At 43.0% G+C, this 27,918-nt stretch overlaps 1 protein-coding gene across 2 annotated transcripts; it reads left to right on the plus strand.

The window, feature by feature from the left end:
- Positions 1-727: 727 nt before the first annotated feature.
- ZFYVE1 (zinc finger FYVE-type containing 1) lies at positions 728-27,918 on the plus strand. 2 transcript variants are annotated; one of them, XM_063398664.1, is made up of 13 exons: positions 728-1,104; positions 1,709-1,939; positions 2,076-2,612; positions 16,161-16,665; positions 18,487-18,701; positions 20,727-20,833; positions 21,642-21,750; positions 22,316-22,413; positions 22,511-22,628; positions 22,984-23,154; positions 23,921-24,101; positions 24,592-24,705; positions 25,790-27,918. In XM_063398664.1, exons 3-13 carry the CDS (start codon positions 2,115-2,117, stop codon positions 26,020-26,022), a joined length of 2,349 nt encoding a protein of 782 aa, XP_063254734.1. In that variant the 5' UTR covers positions 728-1,104; positions 1,709-1,939; positions 2,076-2,114; the 3' UTR covers positions 26,023-27,918. The 2 variants fall into 2 exon arrangements, with proteins under 2 accessions (XP_063254734.1, XP_063254735.1); XM_063398665.1 differs by lacking the exon at positions 1,709-1,939.

Consider the following 27,918-nt stretch of genomic DNA (forward strand, 5'->3'; position numbering starts at 1 on the left):
AGCCACTACTGGCCAAGCTTACTTGCACACCATGTGGTTTCTTTGCCCATATCTGTCTGGTGTTCACCTCCCATTCCCACAGCCCCGGTTTGTGACAGCGAATCTGCCTTTTTTTTTGGCAAATGTGCAACTCTATTTTGGACCTGCAGTCTCTTTCAGCTGTGTAAGTGATGGCTGTTCAGCCATAGGCTGAAGCCACAGTCATGGAAGAAACCCCAAAGGCTGCAATGACAGTGCCCAGTGGCTCTCCTTGTCGAGATTTTGTTTAAACCCACGAATGGCAGATGAGATTTGGGCACCAAGTGCTCTCTCCTCAGGTGGCCACCGTGATCCAATAATTTCCCAGAGCTGGAGGCCTGGGAACAGCCGCTTGGTCGTTCTCCGGGCAGTCCCACCGGAGGAAAGAGTTTCTCTACGAATTTCACCCCTTTAAACCATGCTAGGGGCTGTTTACACTCCAGCTCTTGGGGGAACCCAGGCAGGTGTGGGACAGTGGAGCGAAAACAAAACGAGGGGAGCAGAAAACCTCGGCGTCACCGCAAGGCCCAAGCCCCGCGCCTGCCCGCCACGGGCACCGCGCGTCCCGGCCGGCGCGGCGAGCCCGGGGCGGTGAGCCCCGGACTACAGCTCCCGGCGTGCCAGCGCCGCCCCGCCTCCAGCCCGCCGCCTTCCCGTCTCCGCGGTGAGAAAATAACCCCGAAGTTCCCCGCGATCAGCTGATCCCGGCTGACAACGAGGGGAGCGGGCGGAGGGGGCGCGGGTCCTGGCCGGCCCTGCCCTGCTCAGTCCCCCCGGGCGCCCCGACTGCATGGTCGGCCCCTGGGGGAGGAGAACCGGGAGATCCCCCCCGGGCGCCGAGGGGACGGGGGGGAGGAGGAAGCCGCGGCCGGGACCCGAGTCCTTAGTCACCGGCTGCCGGCGGGAGGAAGGGAAAGAAAGGTGGCCGCTAGCTTGTAAACAATAGCCCGCCTCGCAGCGCCCCGTGCCGCGCCGCCTTTGTTCCCGGTCCCATCGCGGCTCCCGCCCGCAGCCGCCGCTCGGCGGGAGGATCCCGGGGCTTTCCCCGTTTCTGGCTGGCCGGCGCGGCGCCGGGCGCAGCCCCAGGTAGGTGCGGGCGCGGGGGGAGGCGCCGGCCGGCACCGCCGTTACGTAACCGCGGGCGGGTGGCGGGGTCCGCCTGCAGCCCCGCCGCGGACGAGCCACAAGTGCAGCGCCGCGGGGCAGTGCCCGCCCGGGGCCGCGGGACTGGCGCGGAGCGGGGCCGCCGAGGGTCATCCCGCAGCCAGAGGGGCTCCGCGCTGCCTGGAGCGGGGGAGGCGGCCCGGAGACAGCGGTCGAGACAAAGGCGGCGGCGGGGTGCGCAGGCTGCCCTCGGCGGGCGCTGGTCTCGGGGCTCGGCTCTGGCAACTTGGGGCGTAGAGGGAGAGGGAAAAAAAATCCGTCGTCCGTCAGCCTCACCGTAATAGCGATCGTCTTCCAGTGTTACTGGAAGGAGCTCACAAAGAGAGCGGATTTTTGTTTATCTGGCCAAGCTCATCAGGAAATTCCCAGCAAATAAATACTGTGAACTCTCTGAAGGAGGAGCTTAGCTGTGGAGTGAAAGCAGAGAATTTTCTAGTCTTGACACGGTCCTTTTGTGTGTATATGTGTGTGTACATGTATATGCACTTGTGCATTTCTGATGCTTTTTTTGTCTCTGTGTCGCCAGCTGTCTCCGTTCTCTGCTTCAGGGAATACTTCCTGTATCTGCTGAAGTACACCAATCTGGGGTTTTTTCTCATCACTGAAAGTGCTTTAAACAGCTAAGCAGAGAAAGAATGTATACCAGCATTTGAGTATAATAATACGCGAAACCAGCCACATTGTCTAAGTTTATTTTGGAGAAAGAAAACTTCATTAGCACTTAACAGCACTCAACAGCACTCTTCCTGTGAGGCAGGTCAGTGTATGAATCTTACAGAAGCATATATTAATTATTTAAAATTAAGTACAGGCAGCATCCCTGTTATGTTTCTTTCTTTTGTGAAAAAACTAAATTTGGAACTGACTTTTACATGTATCATTGTTTGAAACAGAAACAGGAGGGAAAAACATTGCTTTAAAGAAATCTGAAGATGAGTGCCCACACGCAAACTGCGGAGAAAGGACAGAACACGACACTCCTGTGCCAGGAAAGCTATGTTTGCAGTGGGACAGATGAAGCAATCTTTGAGTGCGACGAGTGCAGGAGCCTGCAGTGCCAGCGTTGCGAGGAAGAGCTGCATCAGCCAGAAAGGTTGCGGAACCACGAACGGACCCGTATCAGACCCGGCCACGTCCCGTACTGTGACTCCTGCAAAGGTGCCAATGGGAACATAATGCATGCCAGTGTGACAGGCGCAAGGCAGATAGCAGCAGTGAGGTGCCAGGTGTGCAAAATCAACCTCTGTGTGGAGTGTCAGAAGAGAACACATGCTGGGGGGAACAGAAGGAAGCACCCTGTCACTGTGTACCATGCTGGCAAAGCCCAAGAACAGGAAGAGGAGGAGGGGATGGATGAGGAGACCAAGAAAAGGAAGATGACAGAGAAAGTTGTGAGTTTCCTTTTGGTGGATGAAACTGAGGAGATTCAGGTAAGAACTGTTGTGGTTTGTTGTGAACAGGCAAGATGCTTTTGTTTCGTTCTTAGTCTAACAGGCTGCTGCGCTGCATGGTTAATAGTTGAAATGTAACTGGCAGCAAGGGTGGCAAAATGATGGCCAATAAAGTACAAGTGCTACTGAGCATCTTGGGCTAAAAAGACACAGTGCCTTTGAGTAGCCTTGCTCATGAGTTCCTCAAAAGGTCAAGTCCATTAAAACCTTATGTGTGGCAAGAGTCTCCTCTAAGAGGCTTGGTAAGCAAAGCTGGTGAAAGAATTGACTCTGTACTGAGACACACACAACTAAGATAAGAGCTGTCTGTGCAGGATGCTGATCGTTCCTGAACAAAATTGAGCACATTGTATTGCAGTAGGTGTCCTGCAAATGGGAGTGCTGGCAGACAATTTCCTGCTTTGTGACCAAGTAGTGCTAATGCAAAACTACAGCCCATTGCTACCATTTAGCACCAGTAAATCCATATGATTTTTAGGAGTAGAACAAAACAGAAATGTCCAAAGTGTTCGCAGTTCCAAAGTCCTACAGACACCATGGTTAAGCTATATTCTTGTCACAAATATTATTACATGTTAGCCTTTTGTTGAAAGAGGGGGAAATTGCTATTTGAGTAGGTCTACTGATAAAAATGATAGGAACTAGTTGACTAGGAACAGCCTTCCAGACTATTTTAGAAAGTCTACCATTCAATATATGCAGTTATAGAACTCCCCTCTTGGCTCATTTTAGAAGGCGAAATGTGTGAACGCCACAGAGCATATTAGTTACACAACTAAAAATTGAACTTTGTTTTCTGACTTCCAGTTTGCATTCCTTATGTCAAACCTCATTCTGGAGACACTGAAAGAAAACGTGTAGTTTTCACCTGGAAACTCAGTATCAGGTTGCTCTAATTTAACATACTCATGCTACCATCATTAAAAAGAATTCTGATTATATATTATAATCTTATTTTTGATAGTTTTTGTCTGTCATAGTAACAGTTGATGTGCCTGTCATGCATCACAAGGAAATGTGACCCAAGTATCTCATACCTATTCTGTACTATAGAAGTGTGTGTACATACATATATTTGTATGTACACAGTAATTATGCAATAACATAGAACAGTTGCAAGATACTTGGGTCACATTTTTTGTCAAATCAGGTGTACTGACTGCTAAACTGTCGTGGCTTTTGAAGGGGAAAGGGAGGAAAGGATGACAGTCCTTATGGTGCACTGACAGAACACACACTGCAGGAGAGCAGTGACTGTGAGCTGAGTGCTTGAGTTTCAGGTTTGTAGCAGTCTTAAGTTTGTATGCCTCCAAACCCTAAGCACACACTTATGTCCTTGTAATGTGTGACAGGTGCAACTATTACTCTAAGATACAGACTTGTCAATAATCCTCCTCTGGCCACTAGGGCAAGCTCTGAAACGCCTTGGAACAGGGCTATCCTGCAAAGCTGCTCACAAATTCTGTCTGTGTGTGGTTGTACTGGTTTAAGTTATATTTATACTCATGAATCTGTAAGCCTTATTGAGGTAGACCTTTGGCTGCCTCCTGCAAGCAAGTGCATTTGCTATTTAAGTGTCATGGGCAATAAAGCCAACTTCCTTATTGGGACAGCACTGGTCATTTATCAGATCATAGCAATTTGGTCAGAACAGGGTTGGGTTTAAAAAGCTCTCCAAAAATGATCTTATTTTGCTATCAAGATGTTGAATCAGAGTTCTTCCATCTGGAGTGATCTTCTCTTCCTCACAGCTAAATACGTATGTGACATCTCACAGCCAATATCAAAGCCATTTGAGAGATTTCAATTAAATTATTTTCTGACAGCTGGAATTTAAAGCTGCTTGCTATTATAGTGATAATTCTGCTAGTGAGCGTGAGGACCTTTATTTAGAAAGGACTGCCAGATGCCATGGAAGATGTCTTCAGAGCTAAGTTGTCATCTTTTGCTCTTGATAATACTGAGGAGCCAATTTAGCTGTATCACTTTGGAAAGTGATCATCAGTCTTTTATTTTGTGCTTGTCATTACCTGGGGAGAAATAATCAGAATGTTCTTTATTTAACCAACTTTTTGTCCAAAAATGCCAAAATATCAGTAACTTGAAATATGGAGGTTCAGAGTTTGATAGTGTGTGGCTTTTTAAGCTTGAGCAGACAGGATAAGAATTTAACAGAATTGTGTAGTTCAGCTATCTTTAACTATTTAGTGACCTTTGGAACTTGAAAATTGCTGCATTAGTTGGGAAATAAGAGGAAACTGCTGATTTGATATCAGTGGTGGATTCTGCCATAGCAATGTTAAAAGCTGCAAAATTACAAATGGTAAAAGCTACACCACCCCACCACCATTCCTCTCCCCCACCCCCCCAAATTACATGGAACTGGTTATGCTGCTGGAGGAGCAGAAGATAGATCGAGATAATCACTGATGTATATTTGTTTACAAACATCTAACTTGAAAGTCAATCACTGAGATGGAGACACAGAGCCAAAAGATTTGTTTTTTAGTTTCCTTTGGAACCTGGAGTTGTTGAGCGCAAGTGGTTATGTTTCATCTCACTGTTCCTGTTGGCTTCTTGGAGGTGGTAGCTCTGAAACTGAAGAATATTTATAGTGTGTAAGCAAATGACTGATCTAGTTCTAGATGCAGAAGCAATGTGGCTTAATCCATAAGGAGCTGTGCCTGAGCAAATTGGTTCAGGGGAGAGGTGGAAATACTCAGTTTGGGCTCAGCACTAGACAGATACAGCTGTGATAATTCTGAGATGTGCATAATTGTCTTTGTGCCATGCTGCACAGATGTGCTGGCCTGCTCAAAGCTTTTTGTGCTTTGCAGGCATAGCATAAGTTCAGAAAGCTGAGGACTTCTTGTGCTTGTTCAAATCCATATAGACAGAAAAGGTCCCATTTTAAGTCACTGCTTGTCTGTAGAAAACCAACGGCAGCAAAAGTTTGTATCTGTGAGATACAAGCTTCTCTGTGATGTTCATCATAACAGCACTCTATCTGAGCACCTCAAAAAGAGGTTGGCCATCTCATGTTAAAAAATGTTGTTAAAGGTTAAATCCAAGTTCACACTGCAAGTCTGTGGAAGAACAGAGAGGGACATTGTTCCTCATGGAGTCCAGCCCCAGCTGTCTCACGCCACACAGTGCAATGCTTTGCAACTCTTGTGAGTTAGTCCTCAGGCATCCTGATCTACATGATGAATTTTTTCTTCCTTCTTCCAGGACTTGTTGTCCCTCCGAAGATCTCACTGACTTCTATCAGAAAACAAACCTTGACTGTTTTACAAACTGGCATCACCTGCATTTTAGACCCCATTCTAGGCTTTCTTTCTCAAGCTCTGTTATGTAGTTTCTCTTTACACAGTATTAAACTTCTGGCATTATCTATTGCATATCTAAGGCTGAGGCTTCAATCAAATTTTTTCTTGATAACTGCAGCATCTGTTTGTGAATTGGCTCTGATATGGTCTATTTTGCTGATCTGAGAATAATATTGTGAGGATTACTTCCTCAGTAATTGCTTTGGTCTTGTCACTCTTTGTCACTCAGTGTAAGTGTCCACTTACACTGTTCTCTTTACATCTTCCATATCTCCTCTTTGTCTTGTTAGACACAAACTATGTGCCTTCTTTTTTCATATGTGTAAGTCCCTCAACTGAATCTCCTGATCTGCTCTCCCAAGATGTCACTTTCCTTTCTTATCTCTAACTTCCTGGATTCTCAAACAAGCATCACTGTGTTGTCACTAGTGCTGCCCCTTGCACACAGGAGGCACTTCCCATAAGAAGTCAGAGTCGATTAATTGTCTTTTTTTAAACTGGTATTAAGAGAAACACAGTGAAATACAACAATACAAACATGACTCAGGTTGTGATACTTGTTTCAAATCCTGAGGCTGTCTTACTGTCCCGTGAACTTTTCCACTCACCTGGATCTGTCTTGGTCTCTTGTACTTATATTTATGCAGTTTCTGGATCACTTTCCATTTTTGCTTTGTTTTTATGCAACATGCTTGCAAAAGAGCTCTTTAGCTCTTAAAGCAGAGTTATGCATCCGTTGTACAATGAACTTTATTTACTACTACTTTTGAGGAGGGGCTGAATGCTTAACAATGCATGACAACAGCTTGTTATTTTTATCTTGGGGAGCAGATGTTGGGAGTTCTTGCCACAAGATGAGAACTTGCTTGTAGTGCCACTAATGGCTTCTATGATAACACTTTATCCAAAGCCCTAATTAAGGACTTGGCACATACGCTTAATAGAAGCAGAAAAAGTCTTTCATTGACCCCAGAAGATAGAGGACATGCTTGGTTATTAATAATCTGCCTTAGAGTTTGCTCATCTTTTACCAGAAACAAGAATTTCTGTCACAAGAAATTACCCAATCTGTGGGTTGCAAAGAAAAATAAAAGGTACTGACTTTGTAGTCTGACTTACTAAGGAGACTAGAAGAAAAGAAAAATTTTACTCTGTCTAGTCACAAAAATAATTTCCCCAGCTGTGTAATTTTATGAGGGAAAAGGAGTATACATTTATTGCTATGTCTCCCCTGAGATACCCATAAGAGCTCCCTTTCTTCAGTTTATAGAGTCTATTTGTTGTGCCAATAGATATCTCAACTTCCTAAATATAGCCCCATTCCTTGAGGCTTTTTCTGTTCCTTCTAACAGGTCTAGACACGTAAAGGAGTAAGGTCTTCCCCTCAGCGAATATGAGCAGGATCTATATAAGGCTTTGCAGTCTGTTAAGATAACGCAGAAGAACCCGTAGCCCTTCTTTAAATGCAGACCATTTTGTACAGTCATTAAGTAACCTGTCACTAACAGCATAACAGGCTGTATCCTCCTCTCCCCTCCTGTTAAAAAGTTACACATACATAGTGATGACTCTGCAGGGTTGTTAGGTGCTTTGCTTTTCTCACTCCTGATGGAAGTACTGTGATTTTTCCCTATTATCTACTGATCTGAGCCTGGATAAAGTCTAGGGATGAGAGAATAGAGTCTCTAGGAATGCTTTTTCTTGTCAAGTATTCTTTGTCAGTTAATGGGAGCTAACATACGTATTTCTTTATGAAAGAAGGGCATGATCTCTTCAGTCTGACTGCTTGCATTTGTCCAGCAAATAGTGCTAGTTCCTGTGACACTTTTGCTTCATTTGCTGTTGGGGGAATGTGTTTTTGGTGTTTTTTGTTCCCCATGATTTAGGGTAGGACAATCAGCTGTAAATTTGGGGGAAATTTAGTCCATGTCCTGTAAAGTAAGGAGTCACAGCTAGTATATTTGCCATGGATATAAAGGAGGAAGAAAAAAATATTGAAGGATCTGAGTTTTTTAGGGCAGTGTGATCTATTGGATCAGGATATGTAATTTCTGTCTCTCGATATGTTGATGTGCTGTAGATGAGTTTTCCACCTCTTTGTGCTTTAGAGAGATTTTCTCCCAAAGTAGTTTTGGGAGTTTACTGTCCTACTCTCTAGGAATTTTTTTCTTATTACTTTGTTATTTTTCAGTATTCCTCCCATCCCAGTCTGTTATCAGTTCACCTAAATTTAAGTGCACTGTTTTCTGTCCTTGGAATAAAGTAGTAGAGAAACTACTCAGCAATTGCTGTTTAGGAGTGTTCCTTTTTCCACTGGACACAGACCAGTATTTTGAAGAGTATTTTTAGAAAGTAGGAGAGAGAGCCATCCATTTAACAAACACACAACTCCTTTCACAGTCTCAGGCTGACTCTTAGCTAATTTTTAACATAGCTGCTTACAAACAGTGCTTTTCCCTGGAGCTAGCTAGTCTTGTACCTTCTTCACGATGCGCTACACTTGGACATTAATTGAAGTCAAATACTTTGCTTCCTTCTTCTCTTTTGTCCCTATGCTGACAGGAGTGTGGGTGTGGAAGGAAGAGAGAATGTCACTGGGGAGAGAGCCTGGTAGCAAGCCACTCTGGAATTACCCACACTTTCATTCAAGAAGTTCCTGAACTTGGTTCAGTTTCTGAACTAAATAGTCTGGGGTGGGGGAATGGAGTGTTTCAGTGCTTCCTGTGCAGTATCCTTCTTTGCACTTTTCCAGTGAATCCTTTTGGGCTCTTGGATGCTGCCAATAGAAATGGGATGTGAGTGCTGTGGGATACATTCAAGAAAGAAAAAACAGCTTGCTGTCTTCTAGCCCTTCTGTCCCTTCAATCGCCTTCACTTCTCTTTTCTGCAGCGGTCACTGGGAGGCAGATGTCACTGCAGTACACACTTTTGGCCTTTTGGCCTGGGTTGTTAATGATTTGCTGTAGGGTCACATAAAGGCGGAAGATTGAGTCCTTTGGCCTGTCTATCCAAACACCCTGAAATTGCAAAAATAACCAGAGTAACTGTTCTCTAGGAAGAATGCAACTGTAATACAAGTATAAATGTCCCTCTTAACAAGGACAGTGGTATAGGTAGTGTCCACACATGTAATTTAGTTATTCTTAGTATTTAGGAAGACAGCATGAACTTGCTCATTGACTTGCTGTCTTCTGGGCAAGTCTCTTCATTGGACGTGATGTCTGCTGCTAGGGCTCTGTGATAGCTCTGTGGCCAAATCAACATCTACAGGAACTTGAAAGGTATTTAGGATACAACCCCATGATTTCTACATCATTGTTTACTGTTCTCTTTTAGGGCTAGATGATACTATTATGTTAGTGTTATTTTCACAGCAGTTGCATTCACCTTGAAGTCTTTATTAGTTTTCAGTCCTTGCAAAAGTACTTTTTCAGCAAGCAAACAGTTTCGTGGACTTTGTAGTTTTATTTCTGCTTCCAGAAGTTTAATATAATTTAGCTGTCATCTACAAGGTTAACTTACCTGGTAATAGCAATATTTCAGTCACTGTTGTCTATTGGGTTAGGGGAAGTCCAGTCATATTGGGTTACCTCCAGTAATCCTTAATTTTTTTCCACCACTGTCTTAAAACGTTTGAAATAGAATCTCTTTGGGTAGGGTTGTTAAGCAGGATTCAACTCTTCTGTCTTTGCCTCTTTCAGAGTTCTGTAATAATGGACACGAGCCTCAGACATGGGCATCCTCTGCCCTTCATTGCAGGGACCTATATGTCCTGTTGAGACTCATACTGTTAAGTTCCATACAAACCCATGAAAATATTGAACCTAAATCCCTATGCCAGAGCTGTGGGAAGGAACAGGACATTTTTGGTCTGAAAAATATATTCAGATCAGGCACAGTATTGTGCATGCGTATGTACTGTGGCTGATAATAAATCTCAACAGAACCCATAGGTGGTACTGCAGTGAAGACAAACAGGAAAAAACCCTTCAGGTTAGGAAACACCTCTAATACAAATACATTCACCTACTTGAGCCAGACCTGCCCCCACATGGGGAATAAGATCAAAACCAGCTGAAACTGAGGAGCAGTGTGGGAATCTAACCATAAATCCCTGTGGCGTATCTGTCTCATGCTTTATTTTGTCCTCCCTGCATCTGGTGTCAGGTCCTTCAGTTTGGGCTTGAGGCTGTGTAGGACTCCAGTCCTGAAAATACTGATGTCCACTGGCAGTGTGGCTGAAGGCTAGGACATCACTGAGGACAATATGATTTATGTATGTAAGTGTTCGCTGGATCAGTGATCAATAGCTTACTCCTGAACACCAGATTTTAACTACTGGTATGACATAATTCTATAAACTAATCTGTCGACACAGCCCTTTGCAGAAACTTTCTCAGGCTACTGTAAAACGTTTACGTAGTAACAAGTAACTCTTTGACCAGTAGAATGAACGAACTCTAATTTTCTAATTTCTGAGAAGGGTTCTTCCCATTAGCCAGTGCTTGTCCACATTTTCTGTTTTTTGAGTAAGAAGCAGTATGTGTGCTGTCATGCTGCAGCCAGCATACTTACTGGCTAGCACGTATGGGCATGGCTGCTCAGCTTATTACTGTGTCTTGGAGGCTGCAGGGGTGGACATGAGACATGCTCTTTCTTCAGTAAGGTTATTGGAGTCTTTCTTTTCTGCTCTGTTGTCGATTTTCAGCAAACTTTTAGGAAATTTATCCTTTAGAGGCACTTATTTCTATATCAAAGTGGTGTAATTATATTATTAATTTTAAATGACATGTGGAAGACTTGAATAATGGCATAAATTATATTTCCCATGGAAAGTCACGCATAAGAAAAGGTATAGGAGGCAACCTAAGGTAGAAAACTAGAGATGCTTGGACTTCAAAGTCAGCTTTGATTCTTCTTGAGAACCTGCTTATGATCAAAATCTTCTCTCTTGTTTGGAAGACTGAAAGTCAGAGGAAGTAATGACTTCCTGAGGTCACTTTCAAGCTGAAATAGCCTAAAATCTTAGAGGAAACAGAATTTGAATTACTGTCGTTTAGGGCCTGTCTCACAGCTCATGTTGATGTCATAGCAGAAAGTTTCTCTTTCTCACAGGGAACTCTCTTTTTGTCACTTGCGAACAAGAGACACTTGTGGATATCAACAAAGATTTCTTCTGGGGCAAAAGTAGGGAATTTTGTATTGCATTTTTAAAAGTCTGTTGCACTTGAGTTGCTGGGTTAAGCCAATTACACTTCTTTGCATTCGTGCACTGCCTTTTCAGGAGTGATTGTGAGGAGCCCTGCAGAGATGTGAATTTTGATGGTGGCACTTTACTGTGGTGGAGCTTACTCTTCTCAGGTTAGTCTTACTGGCTGTAGTTAACAGAAGAAATCTGCTTTATAGATTTCTCTCTTATATTCAATGTACACTGAAATTGTGATTTAATGACCTAAAGGTAGGACCTGGGGCTTTAGACTTGCACCCAAATTCTTCTTTGTGAATCTACTTCTGGACATGAGCTCAGTTTTTTACAGTAAAACACAGATTTAGAAGCAGTGTTTTTAAGAACTGATCTGCACTGAGCTGGGCAGATCTGACAGATCTGTTCTGTTTCCAGGTTTAGTAATTGATATGATACTCTGTCATTAAAATCAACTGCCTAATATTGTCTCAGTATTGTTTTAGAAGTTCAGGACTGCTTAAAAGGTTTGCAGATCTTTTAGCTTGCTTTGCCATTTCTCCTTCTGATTTAAGGTTTGAATTCTGGTAAGCATTATCTTTTAAAAATATTTTCTCTGAGCAGCATTATTTGTATTGCCAGTGTTAAGTAATGCTTTAAGGTAAATACTTCTTTTTTCCACTTGATTGTTTTGATTGCTTGTACTGATTTGTCTCAGATGTTTGTCATTTTATGCTGTAAACATACATTTGGATGTGCTGTTACAAATCTGGTAGCTTACATTTCCATTCATTGAGAAAGGTGTTAAATTCATATCATTCTTACTGACTTAACAGCTGTGTGTCAGAAGATACTGTCGTGTGCTGGTTCTGTAATCATAGACTCACGCTGGAAAATAACTTTGAGATCATTAAGTCCAACCATTAAATCAGCACTGCCAGTCAACAACTAAACTGTCCCTCAGCACCACATTTACACGTCTCTTAAATACTTTCAGGGGTGGTAACTCCACCACTTCCCTGGGCTGCCTGTTCCCATGCCTGATAACCCTTGACTCAAAAAATTAGTTGTTTATATGATGATTTCTTTCTTGATCGCAGAACATAGATTTTTGTTATTAAAAATACTCTTTTAAAACCAGGTCAAGCAACAAGTAAGACTTCAAAACACAACAACAAAAGTACCAACGTAAGTCAAAATGACAGTGTAAGACTAGCAAATGAAGGCACTCTGATGAATACTATGCCAAGCATTCTTGATTTTTGTTTTGAGCTATTGTGTGTTGTGGCACAGCTCTGGCTTTGTGCACCACTTCTGTGAATACTAGCAAACCCTAAAGGGTTTATAAAAAGTCTTAAAAGGAGAAAACGGTGGTAAAAATGTCTGATTCTCCTAATGTGTTTGTTTTGCTGAAGGCAGATTTGAAGTTGCATGAGTACAGGTAATTGGAAACTCTGTTCTATTTTGTCAATTTTTTGTTCCTAGGCTCTTTAATACTTTTCTTCTAATAACATTGTTACCAATAAATTAATAGGCAGGAATGTAATTTTAGCAGTTCTTGTTTCTTAAAAGGGTTCTCTTGTTTAGCAGTTCTTGTTCCATTTTAGCAGTTCTGTTTCTAAACAATTCTACTTTTCTTAGGGCTTATATTTAGAAAACTTGTTATGTTAGGTACAATAGGTTTCCAAGTATGGGTGATAAAGAGACTTCAGTTCTAAATGTGCTCCACCGCAGCATGCTGTGAGTTTTTGTGCCCTCCTTATAGGGCACTTTAGCTGTCAAGTTCTCTGTTTTTTCCTATTGAAGACCTTCACCTCCATTTCATCTGAACTTGGGTGAAGGGACTGCGTGGGGAGCTGGATGACAGCTGCTGAAAGAAATGTAGTTAAAACTACAAAAGAAAGCTAACCAGCGTTCTAGCATATGATGCAGTAAAAACTGTTTCTTTTAGAAGAGCATGTCTTAAGAGCCTTAACAAAAGTGTAAATGAGTTTCTGATACTAGAAATGGCAAAATCAAGGAAGGGTTGAAGAGATACAGCTCTTGTCTTGGTTTAGACATAGAGTTTTCATCCTTGATTTACATCGTTGTGCAGTGTAAGGAAGGATTTGTATGTACCCTCTGCTGTGAATGTCAGAGATATGAAGTTATGGAAACACGAGCCCTTTGCACATGCAACAGAAGATGGTACCATGCCAATTTGTTTTAGAGATGAGAAGCAAAACGAGGAAGTGAGGACTAGTACTTTAACATTTATTACACCCACTCTGACTTCAAATGTCTTATCGGAACTTGCTCAAGAAAGTAAATTTGACTACTTGACTTGGGGATTGTTGTGGATGGTTCTTTGAGAGTATTGTTCCTCTACTCAGCATTGGTTAAAGTCAGCTAGTGCACAAGAACAAGGAGCATCCAGTGATGTACAAGTGTATTCAGCTTCAAAGGGAAAGGCTTCTTTTGGCCATTTCGGCTTGTTTTTACTTTTGTTGCTTCTCTGCCCACGTGGAATATATTGTAAGGGTGTTGCAGGATCCAAAATTATGACTAGGTTCTAAAAGGGAGGATTGGTCTACTGGTTCTGTACCAGCCATGAGCATCTAAGTGCAACCACTGCTCAGGAAGTTCTTGGTCATCTGACTTCTGAGCACTGGTAAAGTATGCTAGGAAGCATTTACTCGTTTCATGTCTTATGTTCTTCTCATTCATTACCAAGTCCTGTGAGACATAAACATTGGACCAGCTAGACTTTGATGCATTCTTGTTCTCCTGGGTAGCTTGCTTGTTGGAATCACTCCTGAGTTCTGTCCTGAAAGGAGGTCTGCAAGAGCCTAGAAGGGGATAACTTAGAAAGGAGTGACTTTGGGTCTGTGATTTGATGTTCAGTGTAACTTTGAGTTGACTCCTGTCTCTTAATGGTGGGAATATATCTCAGAGTTACCCTTATTCCTATGGTCCCTACTGTCCTTTGTGTCTTCTGACATTACTGACTCAGCCCATTCCGCAAACTCTCCCAAACTGCTACCGAAGTAGTAACTAGTGTTAGCTAAAAGATCAGTCATTAGCTGTCCTGCCAATACTTAAGCAGCTGTTTGAAAACTGAAAAAACCCTATTTTTTCGTGCTGTCCGGGAGTACGTAACTATTGACTCTGGCAAAAAGGACCTGTCACCTTTTTGGTGAGAAGTTTGGGAGGTGGGAGAAGACATTATCATATTCCTTTTTGCTTACATACACATAACATTTCATATTGTCAAATCTGTGAATGTTTTTAGGAGCTATTCCATGAACCAAGAACTTCCTTTCATCCACAGAGACATCTTAAGAGACACTAAGCAAAACTGCATCTATCATCTAAGCTGCTTTCCTGATGATAAATTAATAATCACAGCTACGAAGAAAGCAGACTCTTTCTTGTGCATCTGTAATTTCAGTGTGTCTTGATGTTCTCCCACAGACACGAGGAAAGGTTCTGTTGAGAGCATTTTGATGTCTCTTGTTTCCTGTTTTCCTCTGCACTGTGAGGCTACCTTGAATAGTTTGAGTCTGTGAGAAGCTACTGCAAGCTCACAGCCCACAGGTTTTCTTTGTGAATGCTGTTCCCAATCACAATCTGGCACACTGGCTATTTTTTACGTTTTGGGCACACTGTCTGATTTTTATTTTCCTTCAAAGTCTAGGTGCTGCTAATAGATTTGACCAAAGCAAATGGGGCTGGCTGAGCCTTAAACTAATTTGCTGATCTAAGAATAAACTTGTTCAAAGAAACCATTTATTACCTCATTACCTCCCTGGTTCATAGATTGTGAGATCTTCTAACTGTACTCGCAGGATGAAAATAGCTAAGAGCTTCTAGAAGTTAAGAGGCAGGTGAGAGGGAATGGAAGCCCTGCTCTTTTCAGTTGATGGGGTTTCCTTGAAGAGGGAATGGGGATGAAGAAAGATTGAATTCACTTTCTCAAAGAGTGCTTCTGTCTTATTCTTCCCTATCATATAATATATGGATAAAACCCATTGGAAGAGAAAAAAGTAAGGGCTAAACAAATGAATGAAGCATGAAACACGCATGAAGAGTGAAAGCCAAGGATCTATTCTGCAGCAAGATCAGGGCAGGCTCTTCTACAGAGCCCTAGCCCATTTCACTGCTTGTTTATCTGCTCCTGTTGCTCCATTATCTGAACAGAAAATGCCTTGTTCTTTAGCCTAGACAGCATGATGCTTGACACTTGAACTGTGTAAATCCAAAGAGAAGTTACCTGCACTTCTTTTTGGTTTTGTATGTGTGTGTTTTTTTGTTTTATTTTTTAATGGAAGCACAATACAGTGAATTATTAAATGGATCATTGAGGTAGTTGTGGCACTTTTGTGAGAGCAAATTTGACCTGCTTTGAGCACCTGACTCCAGTGCACAGCTTTGCTGCTTCTCTGCTCCCATTCACAGCTGAAGGATTGATCACCTGGAGAGCAATGGGAATAGGACAGTCTGTGTCTGAGAGCCCCTGGCTGGGAATAGATGTAGCAGAAGTGCATGGCAGAGATTCTTCTATCTAAACAGGTGCTCAGCCTCTGTGGATGAGGCAAGTTAAAGTGGTAAAAGCAATCCCTGCTTTCACGCCTGAATTTGGGTGCTTGCCAGGAAACTAATACTACCAAGAAAGTCTGCCATGCTCCATGTAGCTGTTCTGACAGACTTGGAAGTAGTGTTGTGCTCCCTTCTCTGGAAGGGCTGTCAGAATGGGGTGAGGTACCAGAGAGTTGGCTAGATACATAATCACAGTGAGGCATCACTTCCAAAACAGCTCCATGGTGGCACAACATAAATCCCATCAATGTGTACATTTTACAAAACTGCCTTCTAGTATTTTGCTTTGTACTTCTTGGTGCTTCAGAAACTTAAGATGAAATCTGAAGAAGAGGTAATCACTCTTTTTAATCTTATGAATCCTGAAACCAGCTGTGTTTTCAGTGTTGTCTACTCCAATTACATAGTTATGATATTTTTCTCTTTTTGTTTTGGAAGGTAAGGAATGAAGAAGACTTTATTAAGAAACTGGACTGCAGTCCTGACCAGCACCTAAAGGTAGTGTCCATCTTTGGGAACACAGGGGATGGCAAGTCTCACACCCTCAACCACACTTTCTTCTATGGCCGGGAAGTCTTCAAGACGTCTCCTGCCCAGGAGTCCTGCACAGTGGGAGTTTGGGCAGCCTATGACCCTGTCCGCAAAGTGGTGGTCATTGACACAGAGGGCCTGCTGGGGGCCACTGTGAACCTCAGCCAGAGAACACGGCTGCTGCTGAAGGTCCTGGCCATCTCTGACCTTGTCATCTACCGTACTCGTGCTGACAGGCTGCACAATGACCTCTTCAAGTTCCTCGGTGATGCCTCAGAGGCTTATTTAAAACACTTCACCAAGGAGCTAAAAGCTACCACAGCCCGCTGTGGCCTAGATGTTCCTCTGTCAACTTTGGGTCCAGGTGTCATCATTTTTCATGAGACTGTGTACACCAAGCTGCTGGGCTCTGGTGAGTAGACAATTCCAATTACAACGTGCTAAACACTGTCAGGTTGCATTGAATATTCAGCATTCTTTACCATAGTGTAAAAATGTGATCTGGGTTTTGCTCTCACTGGTTTCAGTCTGGGAACCAGGCTGTGGAACTAGAAGAGCATTCCCTCATGGTGATCTGACTATTCCAAATCAGCTAGAATTAACCAGCTCTTAGCCAGCTGAACATTAGCACTGAATAGTCATGAGTTGTGCCAGCCACAGGAGGGGTCATCATACAAGTTCATGAGTATGGGTGATACGGCAGATGGAAGGTGGAAACTGATGTGCTGAGTTGACCCTGGCTGGATGCCGGGCACCCACCAAAGCTGCTCTATCACTCCCCTCCACAAGTGGACTGGAGAAAGAAAATAAAATGGAAAGTTCATCAGTTGAGATAAGGTCCGGAGAGATCACTTGTCAAATACCATCATGGGCAAAACTGACTCAGTCTGGGGATGTTAATTGAATTTGTTACTGACAAAATCGGAGCAGGGTAATGAGAAGTAAAATAAATCTTAAAACCAACTTTTCCTTATCCCTCCCTCCTTCCCAGCTCTACCTCCTCCCCTGCCAGCCATGTAGGAGGACAAGGAATGGGGGTTATGGTCAGTTCATCACACATTTTTCCTGCTGCTGCTCAGGCAGAGGAGTCTTTCCCCTGCTTCAGTGTGGGATTGCTGCCATGGGAGACAGTTCTCCATGAACTTCTCTGACATGAGTCTATCACATGAGCAACAGCAACTGAGGCTCAGTCCCGCTGTTTGTGAACATCTAGGAGCTGTCTCTTGTGTAATAAATAACTCAGCAGTCCTGGCTTACCCACATTCTCATTTTGGCTTTTCTAAACAGTGAGGTTTTAAACTAGTAGAAGAACTTGACATACTTTCTGGTTCTTATTGGAGTAACTTCTTAGTAACTTTTAACTTACCTATAAGGCAAATCCTTTCCTTATATACCAATTTGCTGATTAGCAATTCAGCCTTTCATGAAGTCGTTGACACTTGCTGTTTCATGAGTTCAGCCTTTAGTGACCCATGAGGACACTTGGCACCTGTATGCAAAGTCAGGATCATAAAAAATTACAGATTTTTATGGTCACTTCTGATCACAGTAGGAATAGGAAAGAAACCTCTTAGCATATGGATATGCAGAAAGCTGTGACCATCTGTCTCAATGGATAATCGAGGTAAGTGTGTTAATGTAGTTTTAGGACAGGGAAGGTGGGGCCTGCTATATTCTGAAATGTATAGCAGGTACTTGGAAGCAGGCAGGAGAGTGTAGTTGGCTCTGTGGAGTCTGACCTGATGTGGCCAGTTGTGAAGTGCTTTGCCATGTACAAGTTGTTGATAAAGGTTTGGTCTTCCTTGCTACAGGGTTGGCATGGAGAAAAGGCAGCCCATGTAAGGTTCAGCTCCTCCACTTCTCAGGTGCTAGGAATAGCTATATCTAGTTATGGTCTGGTGAAAAGAGCTAACAAATGTGCTGACATTGTCTGTCCTTGTATTATGTCCTAACTTGCTCCTTAATCTGGATATCTGTGTTTCAAAATCTAGATGTGTCTGGTTTTACCTGAGAAACTTGATCTTAGAATTTAAAGCTGTGTATCACAAAAGACTGCTTCTGGAAAGATTGTTTATTTTCCTTGTTTTAAAATATAATGATAACTTCATCCCGGATGTATTAGAAAATTTAATTAAGAAAACTAGGTCTATATTGCATGTGAAAGTACTATGCAATTAAAGTATTGTTTTAAACAATCAGTTGTTTATGAACTTGCTGATGCTCTTGTATATAGATCATCCTTCTGAGGTTCCTGAGAAGCTCATTCAGGATCGGTTTCGGAAGCTAAGCTGTTTTCCTGAGGCTTTCAGCTCAATTCACTACAAGGGAACAAGGACATACAATCCTCCAACAGATTTCTCTGGGCTTAGGCGAGCCGTGGAGCAGCAGCTGGAGAACAATACTACTCGGTCACCTAGACAGCCTGGGGTTATCTACAAAGCACTAAAAGTAAGTACAGAAGAGTTTGTCACAGTGTTTCTTTGTACCACTGTTGCTGTTAACTCACTGTGGCTCCTAAAGGCAGAGCACCTGAAGCAGTGATGTAGACTTGCATGCAAGTCTTCCATGAGAATGATAATTTTGTCTAACAGCTGGGGAGGCTGAGTAGGGGTTTTTTACTTCAAAACAAACACTTTAGTAAATACCATGGAAGGTCAAGAAAAGTTAAAGAATCAAACTGAGCAAGATCACAAAGCTAGGAAGAAAAAAGTAACTGATGCTGTGCGTGACAAGCACTTAATGACAGTGATTTACAAAGAGACACCTTAGAAGGCTTTTTTTTACAAAATTGCTATAATTGCCCTCAGCACAAGAGGAGAAAATGCAAGAGACTTGGAGAGAGTTAATAGTTGGCAAAACCTAGCACTCAGTAGTATAACCTAAGGGCTAGGAGGCAAAAAGGAGGAAGGATTGTGCTAGTAGTTAGGGAACAGGATGGGGTCAAGCCAAATGATGTATTACTTCAGAGCAAGTGATTTTCTTAGATGGTTCACTTTGCTAGGATGTCAGAGGGGGTTTTGGGTCTTTAAATTTGCAAGTTTCCACATACCACTGCCTGATTAACATCATATTTTCTTTGGCCTGAAGAGCACAGCTGTCACTGGGGAGGGGCAGGCAGAGCTGGGGCATATCTGCAGAAGGAGGTAGTGTTAGCAGACTTTTCTGGTGTTAGTCACAGCTGTTGGAACAGATAATTCTGGCTGCTCTGCATTAGTGGTAGCTGAAGCACAGAGGGAAGTGTCAGTGTGGCATGTACTCAGTTCTTTGCATTAGGGAGCAGACAGGCAGGAAGGGGAAAAACAGTTGGTGTCATTAATTTTAGTTTAATTTCTAGGACTTTACTGCAATAATCAAGTAGCCTGGTTTCAGATATAGCTGCTGCTATACTTAAATTCATGACCAGTAGAGTGTTTGCTGTGTTCAAATCACTACTACGACAAATTAACTTCTTTTGCTTCACTTGCTGAGGACACAAGACTTGATAGAGATTTCTGTCCACTTTGTCTAACTCGTGAGTTCATTCAAAAGTATCAGTATCAGTCAAGCTTAAAAGAGACTGTAAAGCAATTTTCTCTGAAATTATGTGAAATAAAATGTTTAAATAAAGAACTTATCTGAGGGAAGCTGTGGTGAAAGAGGTATACACAAGTCTGTGTGTATGTGCAGTCAGCCCTTGTTGGACAGCAAAGATGCACCCACTCCACCTACTCCAGCCCTGTGAGCGGAGTGGGAAGAAGAGAAAGGCAGGCAACCACTATATAAACCTCAGCTGTAGGAAGAGTTTCAGCTAGATCTCATGCCTTCAGAGATCTCCATCAAGAAAAACTAACCATTTGACCATTTGCTTTGTTCCAGTGCTTTTTTTTTTTCCTAAACATAAGACCTGAAAGAACTGAAAACGTAAAGTGTGCCAAGACTAAGGACTGATTTAATCTGAGAGTGGATGTTCCTAGGAAAGGGTACAAATCCCTTTGTCTCAGATTTGCCATTTCACCAGAGAAAAGCAGTTGTTCAAGTGGCCAGAGGAAAGCTCAGGGCAGCACTTTCTGAGCCAAGAGGCAAAAAATGCATTCTCATGAACTATGAGAAATGATCCTATGTGTTTCTTTTCAGAGATTTCCAGAATGCAAAGCCCTTTTAGCAAGAACCCTGCTATTTGGATTGGATGCACAGAGGTGGATGCAATTTTCTACCACCCATTTCTACTACAAAATTCAAACTAGGGACAGGAGGAGAGGAGAGCAGAGAAAAAGAGTGTCTTACGTGTATTCAAGTCACTTCCATACAAGTGCAAGATTGCCTTCTTGGTTGGTTTCCAATCATTGTTTTGTTTTCCAGGCTTTACACAGCTAACAAATGTGTTGGCTGTGTACTCTCTCTGCCTCCCCCCCAGTAGAGGAATCCATGCTTTTTCCTGCAAAATGTCTTCATTACCCTTAATCCCTTTCCTGTTCATTCTTTTTTGTTTGACAGGCTCTAAGTGACCGGTTCAGTGGGGAGATCCCTGATGACCAGATGGCTCACAGCTCTTTCTTTCCAGATGAATATTTCACATGCTCCTCTGTGTGCCTAAGCTGTGGGTAAGTAGATGAGAAATGCTTCTTCATCCTCTTAGAGGATAGTGCTGCCCCCACCTGCAGCCACAGAATTTAAAGTTTCTATGACATCTTGACACCTCACATCATCTATCCTCAGCTAGTACTTCCAGGCAGAATTAGCTTGAAATTCAGCTCTTGTGTGAACTGGACAACCACTGTTGCCACATCCCAGCTGGATGCATAGTTTTTGCCCACTGTGTTTCTGTGCATGACTACAAACTTGTGCTGCCCATATCTTTTCCTAAATGCAAGCAGGGCAGGAAGAAAGGAGTGTCTAAATAAATCCCCTGAAATTTCTTACGGTGGTTTTTTTCCTTACATTTTTATTGCCCAAACAGTAAAAACAATCCTAAAGCATACATCATGGAGTGGGGCTGTGTTCAGTGACTAGGTCAAAGTGGAGCTTCATCTTGGCTTGTATCTCCCTGGAAAGAGCCCCAGGATTGAGCCTGGAAAGGCAGTAGATGGCAGTCAGTGCTCTGAGTCTGGGAGCTATGTAGCAGCATGATGTTGTGGCTGGTTATGCTTCCTTTCTTATGCCGAGTATTTCTGCAGTGAATTGTTGTGTGGTGCTGCTTTGTATGTGAAACAGTAGCTGCACCTCCTTCTGAAGAGCCTGCCTTTCAATAATAAATTATGTTACTGCTGTGTGTACAGTTGTGAAGATGGTTTGAGAGCACATCTATAAAAATGCAAGATAGCAGTAAAAATGAAATGTTGGTGACTCACAGGACTCTCATCTGTCCTGTGTCTAAGAGCAACAACTCATGGGTTGCTCTTGCCTACGCAGGTGTGGCTGTAAGAAGAGCATGAACCATGCAAAGGAAGGAGTCCCTCATGAATCCAAAAGTCGATGCAGATATTCTCACCAGTATGATAACAGAGTCTACACTTGCAAGGTGAGATACAAGGACAAGGTCTGAAGAATGAAAAAGGAAAGGATGACCAAGTAAATGAGGAGTATTACAGGCATGTGCCTGTTTTCTTTCTTTTTTTATTTTTAATGTCAGAGGTGCTCATAGCCTTGACAAGAAAAATTGATCCTTACTTGACTTGTGTATTTGCTTGGACAGTTCATCACCTCTGTGTGCTTTGTGTCATTTTCTAGCTAAATTTTGAAACTGGCTACTCTTAACCTGGGTGATGTTGACATTCATATATTTGACATGGTTGTTCTTATTTGCTTATGCCCAGTGCTTGGTATTAGCCAATTTTTCTGAAGGATCTGTCAGGACACAGGAAAATTTTTGGCTACCGTCATGGTCTTTATTGATGTAGAAATACTTCCCTGATGTTGTTATTGATAGTGGGTTTGCTTTTGCTTTGTTTTTAAATGAGTTCTGATGAGTGCTCCTTTGCTGTGGACCTCTGTATGCTAATTATATGTTTTACGTGGCCAAACAGCAGCCAGATGTCGATTTGGATTCCCAAGAATGTAGTTTTAATTGAGCCTTTATGTTGTAGGCCTGTTACGAGCGAGGGATGGAGGTCAGCGTGGTGCCAAAAACCTCTGCTTCCACGGATTCCCCTTGGCTGGGCCTTGCCAAGTATGCCTGGTCAGGGTGAGTCCTGCAGCTGAGCTCTCCCTGCTCCCTGTGCTCTCTGTGCTGCCTGGTGCACGGGGCTTGCCAGGGGGTAACCTGTCCTCCTCTTGTGCAGGTACGTGATCGAGTGCCCCAACTGTGGGGTGGTGTATCGCAGCCGGCAGTACTGGTTTGGCAACCAAGACCCTGTGAACACTGTAGTGAGGACAGAAATTGAGCATGTCTGGCCAGGGGTAAGTCTGGCTGCTCGATAGTCTTTGTGTACGTGTGCAGCCATGCATGTGTCATGGAGTAACCCATGACAACATGCTAATTTGGTTCTTCTGGATGTTGATGGAGAAATAGAGTGCCTTTCATTAAGCTGGTCCCTGCTGTTCGAAAGAGTCTTTGCAAGGGCTTTCAGACATGTTATGACTCTCTTGAAACGGTTACGTTGCCAACCTACTCCTGTCTTTCAAAGCAGGGCTGGTGAATATTTTTCTCCTGCTTGCCCTTCAGTTTAACAGGAGTAATGGGTTGCAGAGCTATCTGCATCTAAAAAAAAGTTTCCCTGTTTTTATTCTCAAATGAATATCTGTTTTGTTCCAGACTGATGGATTTCTGAAAGACAACAACAATGCAGCCCAGCGTTTGTTGGATGGCATGAATTTCATGGCTCAGTCAGTATCTGAACTTAGCCTGGGACCCACAAAAGCTGTGACCTCCTGGTTGACAGACCAGATTGCCCCAGCTTACTGGAGACCCAACTCTCAGATTCTGGTAAGTAGCAGCTGCTGGAGAGAAAGGCTTTGCCTAGCTAAAACCCCTTTTCTTTACTCTTTATGTAATAAAGTACTTTGCAGATTCTAAATTCTTCTTGTTTTACTGCAGCAATCCCTGCTCCTACACCTTTGAGAAAACTGAAGTGCTCTCTCCTCTTTCCATTCTTGACTTAGCCAGAGAAATTATGAACAGAGACTTGGCCCAGCCCTGATAAAGAGATGGTTTCTCCCTGCTCTTTGTGAGCTACTCTCCCAGCAATATCACAGAAAAACCTGGCTTGCATGAACTTGTTTTTCAAAGCAAAGAACCAACATCTTAAATCTGGCTACTGCAGTTGATAGTTCTATTTTTATAGGTGCAGAGATGAAACTCTGGTTTCATACCAGATGCAAAAACGCTCACGCAAACAGTTCAACTAGGAAGGGATTCCCTGTGTCTTGCCAGAAACATTCTTCTTCAATGAAAACTGCCTTCTGAATTCTTACCCACACAAAGGTCAAATATCCATTATTCAGCCCTGCATGATGTGGCTGTGTTTGTGATTGTGAACAAAGGGGTCATAGCAATATATTGGCTTATCACTGTACACCTACTGTTCTAAGTCCCTGGGGTAAGGCTGTGGGGCTTATAGCACCGAAGTCTTGTGTGTAACTGTATTTTTCACAATTTCAGTCTGAAACTTGCCATCTTGGGCTTCTGCTCTCAATTTTTCACTTCAGAACGATCAAACTAACAGTTCTTCCTTCTGTGTTGTTCTGATTAGAGTTGTAAGAAGTGCAACACGCCTTTCAAAGATAACGACACGAAGCATCACTGCCGGGCCTGTGGAGAGGGCTTCTGTGATGGCTGTTCTTCCAAGACCCGTCCCGTGCCTGAGCGGGGCTGGGGACCAGCACCAGTGCGCGTGTGTGACAACTGCTATGACAACAGGGGCATCCAGTTAGGTAATCTTGAGTTGATTGTGACAGAACTATCCCTGGGCACTAGCCTGAAATCTTTGTCCCTGATTTCTGGATCACAACCATTCTCAGTGGGTGTAGACTCTGCTGTTCATGCTGGGTTTCCAAACAGTTTTTGGTAAGGAAGCTGAAGAGCTCAATGTCTTTTGGGAGAAAGATGACCATACCAGATACCTGAACTGCTGACAGAATTATTTTCTAATTGTGTCTTTACTTTGTTTACCTAGCAACTGCTGATGGTCTGGTGCTCACATCAGAGCAGGAGTGCTTATGTTACAGCAGACTATATATTTTGTCCATTGTTGCTAAAATGAACACTGCTGTCCAAGATTGTGAATGGGGAACATAAAGGCTGAGGAGAGATTCCAACCTGCCTTTTGGGTTTGCTGCTGGTTTTGTAAATGTAAATTAACTGAAACTTGGCAGAAAGGGTCGTGGCCTTAGGTGTTGAGCCCCTCACTCTTGTGTCATGCAGATGTGGCTGAACTGCCTTCAGAGGAGGAAGGGGGGACACTTATTGCCAGGAAGGTGGGGGAAGCTGTGCAAAACACGCTTGGAGCGGTGGTGACAGCCATGGACATTCCCTTAGGTGAGTTCTGTTCTGTTCTGATGGGGGTTTTTTTGTCTAAAGGCATTTTTGTTTTCAAAGAGCAAAACTTGCTATTAAACTTCAAGAGCTTGTGTGACAGGCTGGCACTTCTGCTGTGATACCACTGTTGGCTGAGAGTTCTACAGCCCTCTGGACCTCCTCTGCTTGATGTTTTCTCTTGGTTTTCAGCATGTTGTTTCTGCAGATCACACTTTCTCTTTTCACCCTATTATGCAAAACTCTGCAACAATCTGTGGGTGCTCATGCTCCCCTAATGGATTCACTGCAGTGACCTGCCATTTGGAGTTCCCTAAAGATAGGCCAATTAGGAGGCATTTTACCAGGTTTGGTTTTCTTTCAGAGGTGCTGAATGCCTTTTAAGTGTGTTCATGGATACTGCTGGTACTTCTTGGTACTTCTGAGGGGAGGGCTGAGAATTTGAAGCTGTCCAGGTTGGTTATGATGAGGAAGTAATTAGTAGTCTGATCTTTATTGGTGAGCTTAGTGCAGGGAACCTCTGCTGCTCTTCATCTGCTGGGTAACAGTTTAGGTATGTCAGCAAACATTTCACATTTGAATCTTCTGTTGTTGGACTTGACTTCCTACTCATTGTGCAGATCATTGTTCAGCTGCTTTGCCTACAGCATGTCCACCCTTAACCTTTGTGGGTGTTTGCTCTCTTGACTCAATGAAGGGCAGAGTAAATCCCTTTCTCAGTTCAGACAGTACATGCATTTCTGAATATTTGGTTTGGTGACTTGGCGGTTTTTTGGCCACAGCTGAAACTGAAGGTAGGGAAAAGCAAGTGTCTTAACTTCTGGAAGAGTCTGAGTAAGGCAGGATTAAAAGAGAAATTGTGTACTCTTTGAAGACAGGCAGAATGTGGGAGAATGGTAGAATGCCCTAAATGGCTACTCACTGCAATGAAGGATTCTGTCAGCAGGGCACCTCCCCCTTAATGGCAGTGGTATGACTTGCAGTGTGTGAGTGCCTCCACTGGAGTACATTCTTGACATGCTCACGTTCATGGATTATTTTGTTTTGTTCTCCCTCTTTCTCACTCCCCACCTCACTTCCTCCTTAGGTCTGGTAAAAGATGCTGCCCGCCCTGCGTACTGGGTACCAGACCACGAAATCCTGCACTGCCACAATTGCCGGAAGGAGTTCAGTATCAAACTCTCCAAACACCACTGCCGCGCCTGTGGCCAGGGGTTCTGTGACGAGTGCTCACACGACCGCAGAGCGGTTCCCTCTCGCGGGTGGGATCACCCAGTCCGAGTTTGCTTTAACTGCAATAAAAAGCCTGGCGACCTTTAACCCCAGGCTGCTCTCCAGATCTTTGCAATTCCTTATGTTCTCAGGGTTACAAATGAAAATATCTGGTCTCCCTTTCACCTTCTAACCTGTTACAGCCAGAGTGCATGTTTCCAGTTTCTGGCCTCCTCTCATGTTATATCCATCTTGGAACGCTGGGAATGAGCTTACATTCAGCCTCTAGATTTTAATTTCAGATTAACTGGGAAAGGGAGGGAGCTCCCTTGTAAATGAGCAAACCAAAATCCATTGTATTTTATTCCAATAAAAAACCCCATATAAATATATATATCAACTATGTATAATTTAGTATATTAAGAATATGGTTGAATAATGAAGCTTTGAATATTCCTAGTTCAAATGATGGATGGTGGTGTTCCTTACTGTATTGGATCAGAATGATGGCCTTCTAACTCTTCTTTTGGAATGTCTTGCTGATCATGATGTCGTGTGAGGAAGGTTTGGACTCTGTGCTGCCAGGAATCTCCAGTGTTGATATATGAATTACAGCTGGTAGTTCAACCAACTCAGCATCTGGAGTTGCTGCCCTTCTGGCCATGGAAGATTAATCCCAGATTTATTAGCAAGTTTGTTTGAACTGTGATATGAGCAATGGTCTTGCAGTGCAAGAGGTATCAAGTTAACACAGACTCCCTGGCAGAGACTGGTAGAGCTCTGAAAGGCAAAGCAAATCCTATGGCACAAGGCAAAGCATTCTGATTTTGCCATTTCAACTTCAATACCAGATCAAAAGGCAGCAGGGTTTTTCTCTCCCTGACAATGTTTTCATGTACTCAGGTTTTCTTCAAGTTTCTCTACAAGATCATTGCAGTTAAAAGTTTTGTCCAGAGCAGAAGAAAAGAACAAGTTTTGTAGGCAATTCTGAGATACGAGGTTTGAGTTGTTTGGGTTGTGATGACTCTCCTTTTCCCCCTCTTTCTAAGTGATTCTGTAGTCTCTGAAGCCTCTGTGTTCTCAGATATGGTTGCATAGATACTGCACAGATTTGTCTTACTTTCTTCTAATAATATGAACTTACAAATCAACCTGGAAAACGGGCACCCTTGTTCTTTGCTCCTAGCAACTGGCACTCACTGGACTTCATCCTTTTATGAAAGGACTGCAATGAATTCACTGATTTTATTATCAAAAGCACCACTTAACCTAACTTATGTACTCATGTACTGTGGATTTGTGGTTCCACTTATAAGAAGTAAGAGACCATTGTGGATTAAACTGCCTAAAATTCTCCCTTCTTGGCTTACGTAGACAAGAATTCTTTCACCACATGAGAGTTGCCTCCTCTTGGAGTGGCTGGAGTTTAATGCAATGTCCTGGAACTGTGGTATTTCTTCCCCAGCTTATTAAATGTGCTGTTGTGTAGATGAGTGCCCAACACCCTGTTTTAAGACTGTATTATTAAATTAACTGCTATAAAGAACTTTATCTTCTGAACAAGCGTACTGACTTTCCTTGTAACGAGCAGTTCTCACTTTGTCTCTGAAGGAACATGCTCACAAAGTGTTTGTCCCTTCACAACTACATCCAGGCTACACAAGGAAGTAGACTTAAAGGATGTTCCAGGACACCTTTGGTACTGGCCAAGTTTAACTACGGACTGTCTCATGTTTTTGGAAGCAAAAGTCTGCCATAAACTGACAGTTGTCCAAATAAGGGCATGAGTAGGTAGAAATCCTCTCTTAAAAGACATTCTGTACATCTAGCATAATTCTGTGCTTCAAAGTATTCTTTATTTTTTTAATGGGTGAGCAATGTGTTCTTGGTTTGTAGGCTGTGCCCTGTGTGCTGTTTATGCATGTAGCTTTACTACCATGTTAATGCACAAAGAAAAAGCAGCCATGACATTCCTTGTATAAAATCTTCGGCATCTGTTTCAAA

Source organism: Prinia subflava, chromosome 5 (genome assembly GCF_021018805.1).
Source record: "Prinia subflava isolate CZ2003 ecotype Zambia chromosome 5, Cam_Psub_1.2, whole genome shotgun sequence".
NCBI classification, from domain to species: Eukaryota; Metazoa; Chordata; class Aves; order Passeriformes; family Cisticolidae; genus Prinia; species Prinia subflava.

Excerpts from the sequence above, each read along its gene's own strand:
- ZFYVE1 (XM_063398664.1), top strand. The coding sequence starts at position 2,115 with ATGAGTGCCCACACGCAAACTGCGGAGAAAGGACAGAACACGACACTC. Across the intron at positions 20,834-21,641 it reads TCTGTGTGCCTAAGCTGTGG|GTGTGGCTGTAAGAAGAGCA; the intron begins GTAAGTAGATGA and ends TTGCCTACGCAG. Across the intron at positions 24,706-25,789 it reads AGCCATGGACATTCCCTTAG|GTCTGGTAAAAGATGCTGCC; the intron begins GTGAGTTCTGTT and ends CTTCCTCCTTAG.